Here is a 14,783-nt window from a genome sequence, read left to right as displayed (position 1 = left end):
GAAAGGTTAAGAGAGATGTGTGGTAAAAAGATTGTGGTTGAGAGAGCAGAAGAGGGTGTATTGAAATGGTTTGGTCACATGGAGAGAATGAATGAGGAAAGATTGACAAAGAGGATATGTGTGTCAGAGGTGGAGGGAACAAGGAGAAGTGAGAGACTAAATTGGAGGTGGAAGGATGGAGTGAAAAAGATTTTGAGTGATCGGGGCCTGAACATGCAGGAGGGTGAAAGGTGTGCAAAGAATAGAGTGAATTGGAACGATTTGGTATACCGGGGTCGACGTGCTGTCATTGGACTGAACCAGGGCATGTGAAGCGTCTGGGGTAAACCATGGAAAATCCTGTGGAGCCTAGATGTGGAAAGGGAGCTGTGGTTTTGGTGCATTACACATGACAGCTAGAGACTGAGTGTGATCGAATGTGGCCTTTGTTGTCTTTTCCTAGCACTACCTTGCGTGTGTTCCGGGGGAGGAGGGGTGTCATTTATCCTTCCACCTCCAGTTTGGTTTCCTGCTTCTATTTGTTCCCTCCACCTCTGACACATAGATCCTCTGTCAACCTTTCCTTACTCATTCTTTCCATGTGTTCAAAGCATTTCAACACACCCTCTTCTGCTCTCTCAACCACACACTTTTTATTGGCACGCATCTCTCTTACCCTTTCATTACTTACTTGATCAAACCACCTCACACCACATATTGTCCTTAGATATTCATTTCCAACACATCCACCCTCCTCCATACATCCCCAAAAATATCATATGGCCTCGCAGCCATATGATATTTTTGGAGCTATTATTCCTTGAAACATACCCATTTTTGCTCTCTGAGATAACGTTCTCTCTTTCCACGCATTCTTCATCGCTCCCATAACCTTTGCCCCCTCCCCCACCCTGTGATTCCCTTCCACTTCCATGGTTCCATTCACTGCTGAGTTCACTCCCAGATATCTAAAACTCTTCACTTCCTCCAATTTTACTCCATTCATACTTACGTCCCAATTAACTTGTCCCTTAACCCATCATTAATGGGCTGGCCTTGATTAGGGCCACAGCTGCCCGTGCCATATCAGCTAACATAGAAGATAAAATAAACGGTCTGTACATTGTCTATGACCACATAGTCAGCTGACAAACCTTTTAGCTAAGGCATAATGACTAAAAAGTCATCACAAATAAAAAGATCATGACTCATTAAGAAGTCTGAACTCATTTTCCTTTGCTTTCAGTGCTTACCATACTTCAGATTGATTATATTTTCATTATGGATAAACTTCATCTTTTGCGTTTGGGAATTCAGTTTAGAAAGTCTCTTGTGTAAGGGTGCTGTAGAGAGGTCTTATGACTTTCTGAAGGTAAGTTTCTAGATGCTGTGTATAGGAGTGCTTTGATACTTTTTTGTCCAGTATTTGAAAACTAAGGTATGTCAGGCAGAATAGCCTTGTAACTGACCGGTATGGTATGTCAAGCAAAATGCCAGAGTAACTGACGGGTAAGATATGTCAGGCAAAATACCAGAGTAATTGATTGGCATGGTTTGTCAGGCAGAATACCATAGTAGCTGACTGGAATGGTATGTCAGGCAGAATACCAGAGTAACTGACTGGTATGGCAGGTCAGGCAGAATACCAGAGTAACTTACCAGTATGGTTAGTAAGACAGAATACCAGAATAACTGACTGGTATGGTATGTTAAGCAAAATACCAGAGTAACTGACCAGTATGGTTGATGAATGAGTTCTATGCTAAGGGCATGTAGACAATGAGATTACTCCAGTTCCATCTCTTAATGTTATTGACTTGCATTAATGTTCCATCTCTTAGTGCTATTGACTATCATTATTCTTCCATTTCCTAGGGTGATTAACTTGAAGGTTATTGTGATGACAGTAAAAAATGAGCATATATGACTGTTTACTCTCTATGTAGCTACCAGCAGTGCATTAGCAGTGCCAAAGATGCTCCCCATTTGAAGTGAACAGGATATGTGATGGCTTTATTGATGAGCTGAATTATTAGTTCCCAATGGTTACCTTTATGGCAAATGCAGTGCTTTAAGAGTGATTCTGGTTTTAGTATTTTATGCTGGATTTTGGCTCAGGACACAGGTCAGTTACAACCATCATAAGACATATTCTCTAGCTTTAAGTATTTCAGATTATTTTCCTTGCTTTTACAGTTAACTGAGTACTGTATTCTGTTACAGACAGAGTATTTGAAACTGGCTTTCTCTGCTCTAATTTCTCAGATACCACTCCTTCCCATAGAACAGAGATTTAATGTGCAGATTTGATACTGCATGTTTAATACTATCCTTGAATCCTTGAAATTTGCAAAGCACCTGCTTGTTGATTTCATCTCCAGAGTACTTTGTATCCTCTTTATACAAACTCACATTGCTGTTATTCAAAGAAATCTTCTTCATTCTTTCACAGAAGTTTACTGTGTCAGCATGAAGTTATGTTTATCTGTTTCTTGCAGTACTGGAGAGTGAGGAATGTTACATTACCATAAACGTTACTGATGAGAATGATGAAGCTCCTCAAGAATTTGAATGGATCCCAAATGATGACCCACTAATAGTGAATGAATTCATGAAAAAGGTAACTATCTTATATATTCAAAAATTATTGATTATTTTGTATGTTTTTTCTTTAGATTTTCACAGTGGAAAAAATGAAAAATGAAAGTGTAAGTGTGGTATTTTGGGAGGGCATACCTGAGGAACTGGGTTTTTTTCCAGGGCAGTTGAATCTCCAAGTGGGGATTTTTTGGATGTGTTAATGTTTATATTTGCTCCTGTAAAGTCATCTTTATATTGTAATCTTAAACACTTATATAGATATGGATGAATCAACATTTTCAATAAATGATTCATCTGCTCCACTATTAAAGTATGCTTCTCCTGCCTGGTCTTCCATCTTCTTGAGCAAATAAAACAGAAATGCAAACCACACAGAATAGTGCACATAGAATTATCACCAGCTGCTTAGCAACCACAAACATTCAATACCTACACATTGAAACAAAAATTCTCCCTATACAATCCCACCTCAGCATGTTCAGCACTCAGTTATGCAACACCAGTAGACCTGTCTCACCTGAACCACCCCATAACTGACCACCAGCCCCCAAGGAGAGATAGAAAGTTTACTCCTGCCTCAAGTCTGCCTCACACATCAGCAACCTCTACTCAAAGATATACTCACCCCTAACTGATGTAAAACTAACATAGCACATACACACTGAAATAGCACATCAGGCACTAAACATTCACCCTTCCAAATTCGTCTTAAACTGCACCTCACCAAACATTCACTCATCAGAGGCAACACTCCCCATACAAACACAGGTCACACTTTTCCGTCTATACTCTGGACCTCACCCGTCCCTATAACACTACAAACACTGCTTCATCGTATCCCAGGACCCTTCATGCCCACAAAGTAACGACTACAACGAAACAAACCTTATTAGTCAGTTACCCTTCACTTACCCTACACTCTTTACAGATATCACACACACACACACACGCACATATAACATCACTATATTTTATGACGTATGGTCCCAACCAGTGGACATGAGGTGGCTATGTGAGCACTGCAGGAGTTTCTTAAGGAAGGAAAGGACTCCTGCGGCAGGAGTAGGTAAGTAAACAATCAACATAAGTCTTAAAGCACTAACTTGTAACTGTTAATGCATAGTTCAGTTACTCTACTGTACAGAGCAGCACAGATTATTGCACTGTGTTCTAGATCAGTTTCATGATGTCATTGGTGAGCAGTTCTTTGGAAGATGCAAAGATAGAACAATCAAAGGCCATAACATGAAATTAAGCAAGAAACTTTTTAGGAAGGATGTAATAAGCACTTTTATGAAGGTAATGAATAAATGAAAGAAACTGAATGGTAAAATTGTCACCATTGCCCATTATCCATATGTCCTTTGTCTATCCTTCCATCTGTTTGCCTGTCTGTTCACCATCTGCCCATCTGTCTGTCTATGAAAGTCACTCCCTGCCTATCAGATTAACCTTGGTCATAACTTGAAAACACTAAATCAGATTCTCTTGAAACCATGTATAGTTGTTGGCATAAGACCCACAATTCTAGTTTGAATTTTGCTTGGGGAAGCCCTTTATAAAATGGCTTAAGCTGGAACTTAACCTGTCTTATAACTTGGAGAAATTATAGCTTTTGGTGTGGAATTTCATACAGATTTTTTGATAGTTTCCAAGGAGTATTTCCAGCTGTTTATATTTCTATTCCAGTAGCTATACTTTAGTGTAGGCAAAGGAAGTGTTCCAAAGAATACCCTTAGAGTGTCTCCATATAGTTGTGTGGATCGATTTTGAAGACTCAGCTATGTTACCTAAGACAGAGAATTGCCTAGACTTCAAGAGATTTTTCCTTTATACAATGTTTTTTGTACTATGGATTCTGTTTATTAATAATCTAGAAGATGATGCCTGTGGAATTTTAGAGTATCTTTTCTACAGGATGAAGAGGCAAAAGCACCATCATCTGAGATTTACAAGATCACTGCACATGATGGAGATTTAGCAAATACAAACAATACCAGGCTTACCTTCAAAGTATTAGCTGTTCGACTAGTGGGCACAGAAGAAAATAAAGGGTTGTTTGAAGCTGTCAACAAAAACGAATCATGGTCTGGGGATAGTCCAGTCCTATACTATAGCACGTAAGTAACATTTTTATTGTACTATTGATTTTAGTAGAGTGAACATGATGTCATGTTTAATGCATTTTTGTGGCAGAGACAGTGTAAACATGAAGTTACATTTCCATGAAATAGACATGAGGGAACTAATTTCAGCATATGAAATTATGGAAAAGAACCAGTGATGGAAACAGCTTCTTTATAGTAAACACCAGAGTGAGACTACCAGTCATATATTTTACAAAGGGAAACAAAGAGAAAAAAAGGGTGTCTAGTTGGAATGCCAGTATGATATTCTTTAGACAGTAAAAGTTATCAAGAGTGCAGAGGATCAAATCAGAGCAGCACCATGATGAATGGAGTATGGAAAGCTTTATAGGACGAGTGTTTTAAGGGCTCAAAAAGTTTTTTATACCACCTTCAGAAATGGCACGGTTAGTTGACCAAAGCTAAAATGTTAGGTTTGATCCTTTAGGAAATGATGTGACAGAGTTTTTTAATTCTGATAAAGACATGATTGCAGATGACTTGATAACATGGAGGAAGTATCAGCTGATAGTAAAAAGGCACGTTTATTACCTTGCACTCACTGATCAGTTGATCAAGGAAGTGATGAATAAGGGTTCAAGTGTGGAGTGATTATTTTAGGATGGGAGGGATATATCAACAAGTGTTGGATGTCTGCAAGATGTGCTGTGTGAAACAGTGTAGAGCAAAGCAGTCCATCTTAGCTCAGTAGCTCAGTTTTTAAGGTCTCCTTACCAATTTCCAAAGGTGCTAGCTTCTACCTCACCCACACGTGGACTACTAGTATTTTGTCCACAAACATACTGTCTCTCTTAGTCATACATAATACTTAACAACACTTAACTCACACAGCACATTCTTTGTAACTCCAGATTTCCCTATGGTGAGCAGTATGCACCAGCCTTGCCTTTTGGCAAAATGCTAAGGGCAGTAGATTAGAAGTAGAAGGTAGGAAGATTTAGGCAGGAACATTAGCTAGAAACATTGGGTAGAAGTAGGAGGTAGGAGCATTAGGTAAAAGTTTTCGGTAAAAACATTATTTAGGAGCCTCTGCATACACTGCTCTAGTGTTGCCCTCTGCCAATGGCCTGTTAAGGGAGAGGTACCAAAGAATAAGAAGCAACTCTGGAATTTACTGATTATTGAGTTTCTATAGCTGTGGCCACCCCTTTGAGGGAGTTCAAGTTGGGACAGGCATAAAAGATATAGATAGATAGCTAGCTTCCCCACATGCTTGTGTCTTGAGTCATGCTTGCTACAACAGTACCTAAGCTAAACTGCTAGTGCTTAGTGACCCTTATAGCCCAATTTTCCATTTGATATGACACTTCTGCTCCCCTTTAATTACACTGGTGATCCTACACCAACTTCTCACATTATCATATCATGCTTTACACTCACCCTGCACCAGCTGTAGCTCATTCTGAAAACTGCAGCCTGTATCAGTGATTATTGCTCACATATACATTCTCAGTATTTTTCTTTGCCTTAGATGTTTTCATTTTAGATTTTTTATTTTTTCAACTGTGAAAAACTGAGAATACTGGGTCTGGGGGTGAGGGTGTGGAGTATAATCCAGATATGAAATATAAACCAGTGTTTGCTTAGACCAGTTTTGCTTTAATAAACTTTCCTTTCTGAGCACATCCCAGTTATAAAGAAATAAAGAATAAATAAAAGAAGAGGGGAGGCCTGTCTATACTGATCATTCTCATAGAGTTAAGAATGGAGTAATAATTACCATTATATCATACAGCCTCAGGACCTCTTCAAGGTTGCACTACAATCAGGAGCAAGAAAATGATGAAGCAAGAAGTTCCTTGATGTGACTGTAATTCTTTTTGTTAATTGACAGTTATACAGCCTTAGAGAAGATGACTTAAAAACTTTATAACATATGTAATAATGATAAGTAGATATATAGATAGATAGGAGACCAAATTGGAGGTGGAAAGATGGAGTGAAAAAGATTTTGAGTGATCGGGGCCTGAACATGCACCATATATTCTTGGTACCTTCCACGGAGCATCTCTATCAACTCTACCATATGGGGTTGTTAGGGAGGTGAATGCAAGAGTTTTGGAAAGAGGGGCAAGTATGCAGTCCTTTGGGGATGAGGGAGCTTGGGGAGTGTGTCAGTTGTTGTTCGTTGATGATACAGCGTTGGTGGCTGGTTCATGTGAGAAACTGCAGAAGCTGGTGACTGAGTTTGGTAAAGTGTGTGAAATAAGAAAGTTAAGAGTAAATGTGAATAAGAGCAAGGTTATTAGGTACAGTAGGGTTGAGGATCAAGTCAATTGGGAGGTAAGTTTGAATGTAGAAAAACTGGAGGAAGTAAAGTGTTTTAGATATCTGGGAGTGGATCTGGCAGCGGATGGAACCATGGAAGCGGAAGTGGATCATAGGGTGGGGGAGGGGGTGAAAATTCTGGGAGCCTTGAAGAATGTGTGGAAGTCGAGAACATTATCTCGGAAAGCAAAAATGGGTATGTTTGAAGGAATAGTGGTTCCAACAATGTTGTATGGTTGCGAGGAGTGGGCTATGGATAGAGTTGTGCGCAGGAGGGTGGATGTGCTGGAAATGAGATGTTTGAGGACAATGTGTGGTGTGAGGTGGTTTGATCGAGTAAGTAATGTAAGGGTAAGAGAGATGTGTGAAAATAAAACGAGCGTGGTTGAGAGAGCAGAAGAGGGTGTTTTGAAATGGTTTGGGCACATGGAGAGAATGAGTGAGGAAAGATTGACTAAGAGGATATATGTGTTGGAGGTGGAGGGAACGAGGAGAAGTGGGAGACCAAATTGGAGGTGGAAAGATGGAGTGAAAAAGATTTTGAGTGATCGGGGCCTGAACATGCAGGAGGGTGAAAGGAGGGCAAGGAATAGAGTGAATTGGATCGATGTGGTATACCGGGGTTGATGTGCTGTCTGTGGATTGAATCAGGGCATGTGAAGCATCTGGGGTGAACCATGGAAAGTTGTGTGGGGCCTGGATGTGGAAAGGGAGCTGTGGTTTCAGGCAGTATTGCATGACAGCTAGAGACTGAGTGTGAGCGAATGGGGCCTTTGTTGTCTTTTCCTAGCGCTACCTCGCACACATGACGGGGGAGGGGGATGGTATTCCATGTGTGGCGAGGTGGCGATGGGAATGAATAAAGGCAGACAGTGTGAATTGTGTGAATGGGTATATATGTATGTGTCTGTGTGTGCATATATATGTGTACATTGAGATGTATAGGTATGTATATTTGCGTGTGTGGACGTGTATGTATATACATGTGTATGGGGGTGGGTTGGGCCATTTCTTTCGTCTGTTTCCTTGCGCTACCTCGCAAATGCGGGAGACAGCGACAAAGCAAAATGAATAAAAGAATAAATAAATAGATAGATAGGAAGTATTGATTATAGAATTACCAAATATCTTTGTGCCGTATTGCAAATGTCCCAAGACCTCAACTGACATCCCCTTTTAGTTCATGTTCCTAAACAAGTTGACTAAGAAATGAGTTCATAGTGTTATAGTTAACTTTAAATCAATTCAGCTTGTTTCAGGTTCATTACTGTATGTCACAGCAACTTCTGAAGCATAACCAAAGACTGAAACAGCCTGACTGCAGATAAGAAATCAATGGCATCCATTTCCAAGTCATTCCTAGAAGGAGGTACAAAAGCGAATAATTATCACTTCCCTATTAGTAAGGGAAATCTCTGATATGCTGGTAGAGAGATGAATCCTGAAAAGTTGTTAAGATGGGTAAAAGATAAGAATAGGAGAGATGGATATGTGCGTGGTTTAGCTAGAATTAGGTGGATAAATAGAATGTTCAGTGAAAACTTGAGATTATGTGTGGTGAAGAAGTCACTTGAAAGATGCATGGATGAATGTCTTTTAGAAAGATATGGCCATGTAGAGCATATGGCTGATCATAGGTTGGTCAGGACAATACAGAATATAGCAGTACAGTAGAAGGTTCAAGGAAGAAAGATAAACTGTATGAGAGATTTATTGATAGCAGTAGCTTTTCAGATGAAGATGGTAGAGGAGTGATAAGGGATCAGATTCAATGGAAACATTTTGTTTATGAGGGTGGAATGGTTGGAGAAGATGGGCTAACTTGATGAATCAGCTGAGGGGTAAAGTACAAAAGTTTTTAAGTATGGAAGTCTGTGTTTCATTACAGCTCACTGGGCATGGGTTAAGGATGTGTGTGGGTGATATTTGAAGGTTTTATGTACCTGAACCACCTAGTTAAATTGGGACTGGAGTAATGATAATAGATAGATAGAGACAAATGAGATACCAATTTTCATTCCTATCTCTATATTTGAGATTAGTCAGTTCATGCTTTCATTTCCAATCAGATGGATTTGTTTTCATTTTGCAATAGCCAACATGGTACAGGCAAAAATATGCCCAATCCCAGTAGTCCTAGATGAAAGGAAAATTAAGAGTATGTGAAAAAGAACATAGAAGAAAGAATTTGAGTTTGTCAGGTATTAATTGATCTGACCCAAAGGTGGGAAGTTTTTGGAAGAGGGAAAGATGAAAGGAAGATTCAGGTTTCAAAGCTTTGTTATTCAAGGAAAGAGGGAGGTATTATAACAGTGAACTCTTAAGTTGTTGGTCTCTACATAGAAACTGTGAGAAGCAGCAGCCATTTGCATGCTGTTCCTTGGTTGGCTTGGACACACATAAAAAGTTCATGGGAGTAGTGGCCAAAAGGGTTCCTTTAGATTGGAGAAAGGGCAACAGAATCACAACAGACAGACTGAAATGATGAAAGAAAGATAGTACTGGGAAGGATGTTATTACAAGTATTTTGTTCCACTTTGTCAAGGGGTGAGATAGAAGAAGAGCCTCACTGGAAGTGGGAGGCTGCATCATTGTCAGGGGATGAAAGAGAGCACAGTCTTTGAGGAACTTTTCCCTCCAGAGGAGTCCATAATTTCCCTGATTCTGATTGTAACACCATTCTGGTGTGAATAAGACCCCTTTTTGTATAGAATAGCTTCTTGCAAACAGGGTAATTGCAGCACATGTACTGTGCAACTTCCCCAACCTGTGGTAAGTACATTTTGAAATATTTATCATTGAGGGTTTCCTTGTTAGAATGGAGGATATGATTATGCCCAGCATAAAATTGAACTGTATTACAGGTACACCACCAATTTTCCAGCACTCTTGGTTCCAAAGCATTGCCAAATTAACCATTTGCCAGACCAACTGTGGTCACGTAATGATAATTCATCAACACACCTCATACCCACTGATTATACATCCCCCATGTATCTAAAGTATACCATGGACCGCCAGAAATTTAGATTAAACAATTTAGATTAAACTTTTTTTTTAAAGGGGAAGTAAATGTTTATAGTTGTGTTACTGGAGTGATAGTTTTCATACATGGTGTTTTGACAAGAAAATAGTGAAATTGGAAAAAATGTAGCTTAGACATTGAAGCTTATTGATACAGTGGTTGAATTGATGAGAACTACTATTGACGTTTGTGTAAATAAATTATACATTTCCTTTTTCCATAGCCAGAGGTTGAACCATTATGTGACATTCATTTTTTTTCATTTCATTTCAAGCTAGAAGTTTCAGTTTTCTAAATTGTTTCTTACATTTTTTTTCATATGTATATATATGTATGTGTGTGTGTGTGTGTGTATATGTGCGTATGTATGTGTATGTGTGTGTATGTGTATATATATATATATATATATATATTATCCCTGGGGATAGGGGTGAAAGAATACTTCCCACGCATTCCTCGCGTGTCATAGAAAGCGACTAGAGGGGACGGGAGCGGGGGGGCCAGAAATCCTCCCCTCCTTGTATTTTTTTTTTTTTTTAACTTTCTAAAATGGGAAACAGAAGAAGGAGTCACGCAGGGAGTGCTCATCCTCCTCGAAGGCTCAGATTGGGGTGCCTAAATGTGTGTGGATGTAACCAAGATGTGAAAAAAGGAGAGATAGGTAGTATGTTTGAGGAAAGGAACCTGGATGTTTTGGCTCTGAGTGAAACAAAGCTCAAGGGTAAAGGGGAAGAGTGGTTTGGGAATGTCTTGGGAATAAAGTCAGGGGTTAGTGAGAGGACAAGAGCAAGGGAAGGAGTAGCAGTACTCCTGAAACAGGAGTTGTGGGAGTATGTGATAGAATGTAAGAAAGTAAATTCTCGATTAATATGGGTAAAACTGAAAGTTGATGGAGAGAGATGGGTGATTATTGGTGCATATGCACCTGGGCATGAGAAGAAAGATCATGAGAGGCAAGTGTTTTGGGAGCAGCTGAATGAGTGTGTTAGTGGTTTTGATGCACGAGACCGGGTTATAGTGATGGGTGATTTGAATGCAAAGGTGAGTAATGTGGCAGTTGAGGGAATAATTGGTATACATGGGGTGTTCAGTGTTGTAAATGGAAATGGTGAAGAGCTTGTAGATTTATGTGCTGAAAAAGGACTGATGATTGGGATTTTTTTTTTTTTTTTTTTTTTTTTTTTTTTTTTTTTTTTTTTTTTGCCGCTGTCTCCCGCGTTTGCAAGGTAGCACAAGGAAACAGACGAAAGAAATGGCCCAACCCACCCCCATACACATGTATATACATACGTCCACACACGCAAATATACATACCTACACAGCTTTCCATGGTTTACCCCAGACGCTTCACATGCCTTGATTCAATCCACTGACAGCACGTCAACCCCGGTATACCACATCGCTCCAATTCACTCTATTCCTTGCCCTCCTTTCACCCTCCTGCATGTTCAGGCCCCGATCACACAAAATCTTTTTCACTCCATCTTTCCACCTCCAATTTGGTCTCCCTCTTCTCCTCATTCCCTCCACCCGACACATATATCCTCTTGGTCAATCTTTCCTCACTCATTCTCTCCATGTGCCCAAACCATTTCAAAACACCCTCTTCTGCTCTCTCAACCACGCTCTTTTTATTTCCACACATCTCTCTTACCCTTACGTTACTTACTCGATCAAACCACCTCACACCACACATTGTCCTCAAACATCTCATTTCCAGCACATCCATCCTCCTGCGCACAACTCTATCCATAGCCCACGCCTCGCAACCATACAACATTGTTGGAACCACTATTCCTTCAAACATACCCATTTTTGCTTTCCGAGATAATGTTCTCGACTTCCACACATTCTTCAAGGCTCCCAGAATTTTCGCCCCCTTCCCCACCCTATGATCCACTTCCGCTTCCATGGTTCCATCCGCTGCCAGATCCACTCCCAGATATCTAAAACACTTCACTTCCTCCAGTTTTTCTCCATTCAAACTCACCTCCCAATTGACTTGACCCTCAACCCTACTGTACCTAATAACCTTGCTCTTATTCACATTTACTCTTAACTTTCTTCTTCCACACACTTTACCAAACTCAGGAGAGATAGGTAGTATGTTTGAGGAAAGGAACCTGGATGTTTTGGCTCTGAGTGAAACGAAGCTCAAGGGTAAAGGGGAAGAGTGGTTTGGGAATGTCTTGGGAGTAAGGTCAGGGGTTAGTGAGAGGACAAGAGCAAGGGAAGGAGTAGCAGTACTCCTGAAACAGGAGTTGTGGGAGTATGTGATAGAATTTTTTTTTTTTTTTATACTTTGTCGCTGTCTCCCGCGTTTGCGAGGTAGCGCAAGGAAACAGACGAAAGAAATGGCCCAACCCCCCCATACACATGTATATACATACGTCCACACACGCAAATATACATACCTACACAGCTTTCCATGGTTTACCCCAGACGCTTCACATGCCTTGATTCAATCCACTGACAGCACGTCAACCCCGGTATACCACATCGCTCCAGTTCACTCTATTCCTTGCCCTCCTTTCACCCTCCTGCATGTTCAGGCCCCGATCACACAAAATCTTTTTCACTCCATCTTTCCACCTCCAATTTGGTCTCCCTCTTCTCCTCGTTCCCTCCACCTCCGACACATATATCCTCTTGGTCAATCTTTCCTCACTCATTCTCTCCATGTGCCCAAACCACTTCAAAACACCCTCTTCTGCTCTCTCAACCACGCTCTTTTTATTTCCACACATCTCTCTTACCCTTACGTTACTCACTCGATCAAACCACCTCACACCACACATTGTCCTCAAACATCTCATTTCCAGCACATCCATCCTCCTGCGCACAACTCTATCCATAGCCCACGCCTCGCAACCATACAACATTGTTGGAACCACTATTCCTTCAAACATACCCATTTTTGCTTTCCGAGATAATGTTCTCGACTTCCACACATTCTTCAAGGCCCCCAGAATTTTCGCCCCCTCCCCCACCCTATGATCCACTTCCGCTTCCATGGTTCCATCCGCTGCCAGATCCACTCCCAGATATCTAAAACACTTCACTTCCTCCAGTTTTTCTCCATTCAAACTCACCTCCCAATTGACTTGACCCTCAACCCTACTGTACCTAATAACCTTGCTCTTATTCACATTTACTCTTAACTTTCTTCTTCCACTCACTTTACCAAACTCAGTCACCAGCTTCTGCAGTTTCTCACATGAATCAGCCACCAGCGCTGTATCATCAGCGAACAACAACTGACTCACTTCCCAAGCTCTCTCATCCCCAACAGACTTCATACTTGCCCCTCTTTCCAAAACTCTTGCATTTACCTCCCTAACAACCCCATCCATAAACAAATTAAACAACCATGGAGACATCACACACCCCTGCCACAAACCTACATTCACTGAGAACCAATCACTTTCCTCTCTTCCTACACGTACACATGCCTTACATCCTCGATAAAAACTTTTCACTGCTTCTAACAACTTTCCTCCCACACCATATATTCTTAATACCTTCCACAGAGCATCTCTATCAACTCTATCATATGCCTTCTCCAGATCCATAAATGCTACATACAAATCCATTTGCTTTTCTAAGTATTTCTCACATACATTCTTCAAAGCAAACACCTGATCCACACATCCTCTACCACTTCTGAAACCACACTGCTCTTCCCCAATCTGATGCTCTGTACATGCCTTCGCCCTCTCAATCAATACCCTCCCATATAATTTACCAGGAATACTCAACAAACTTATACCTCTGTAATTTGAGCACTCACTCTTATCCCCTTTGCCTTTGTACAATGGCACTATGCACGCATTCCGCCAATCCTCAGGCACCTCACCATGAGTCATACATACATTGAATAACCATACCAACCAGTCAACAATACAGTCACCCCCTTTTTTAATAAATTCCACTGCAATACTATCCAAACCTGCTGCCTTGCCGGCTTTCATCTTCCGCAAAGCTTTCACTACCTCTTCTCTGTTTACCAAATCATTTTCCCTAACCCTCTCACTTTGCACACCACCTCGACCAAAACACCCTATATCTGCCACTCTATCATCAAACACATTCAACAAACCTTCAAAATACTCACTCCATCTCCTTCTCACATCACCACTACTTGTTATCACCTCCCCATTTGCGCCCTTCACTGAAGTTCCCATTTGCTCCCTTGTATTACACACTTTATTTACCTCCTTCCAGAACATCTTTTTATTCTCCCTAAAATTTAATGATACTCTCTCACCCCAACTCTCATTTGCCCTTTTTTTCACCTCTTGCACCTTTCTCTTGACCTCCTGTCTCTTTCTTTTATACATCTCCCACTCAATTGCATTTTTTCCCTGCAAAAATCGTCCAAATGCCTCTCTCTTCTCTTTCACTGATAATCTTACTTCTTCATCCCACCACTCACTACCCTTTCTAATCAACCCACCTCCCACTCTTCTCATGCCACAAGCATCTTTTGCGCAATCCATCACTGATTCCCTAAATACATCCCATTCCTCCCCCACTCCCCTTGCTTCCATTGTTCTCACCTTTTTCCATTCTGTACTCAGTCTCTCCTGGTACTTCCTCACACAGGTCTCCTTCTCAAGCTCACTTACTCTCACCACCCTCTTCACCCCAACATTCACTCTTCTTTTCTGAAAACCCATACAAATCTTCACCTTAGCCTCCACAAGATAATGATCAGACATCCCTCCAGTTGCACCTCTCAGCACATTAACATCCAAAAGTCT

General features: G+C 40.8%; 1 protein-coding gene across 3 annotated transcripts in view; it reads left to right on the top strand.

The window, feature by feature from the left end:
* Positions 1-14,783, top strand: part of LOC139748680 (cadherin-AgCad1-like) — a 305,223-nt gene that overhangs the window by 172,033 nt on the left and 118,407 nt on the right. For all 3 annotated transcript variants that reach the window (XM_071661965.1, XM_071661968.1, XM_071661967.1), the window contains 2 exons: positions 2,478-2,599; positions 4,498-4,700. In XM_071661965.1, coding sequence (XP_071518066.1) covers positions 2,478-2,599; positions 4,498-4,700 — 325 coding nt within the window. The remainder of the gene's footprint in view (positions 1-2,477; positions 2,600-4,497; positions 4,701-14,783) is intronic.

This window comes from Panulirus ornatus, chromosome 5, assembly GCF_036320965.1.
Source record: "Panulirus ornatus isolate Po-2019 chromosome 5, ASM3632096v1, whole genome shotgun sequence".
Taxonomy (NCBI): domain Eukaryota; kingdom Metazoa; phylum Arthropoda; class Malacostraca; order Decapoda; family Palinuridae; genus Panulirus; species Panulirus ornatus.
The sequence above is the reverse complement of the archived record's forward strand: the minus strand, read 5'-3'. Positions and strand labels throughout refer to the sequence as shown.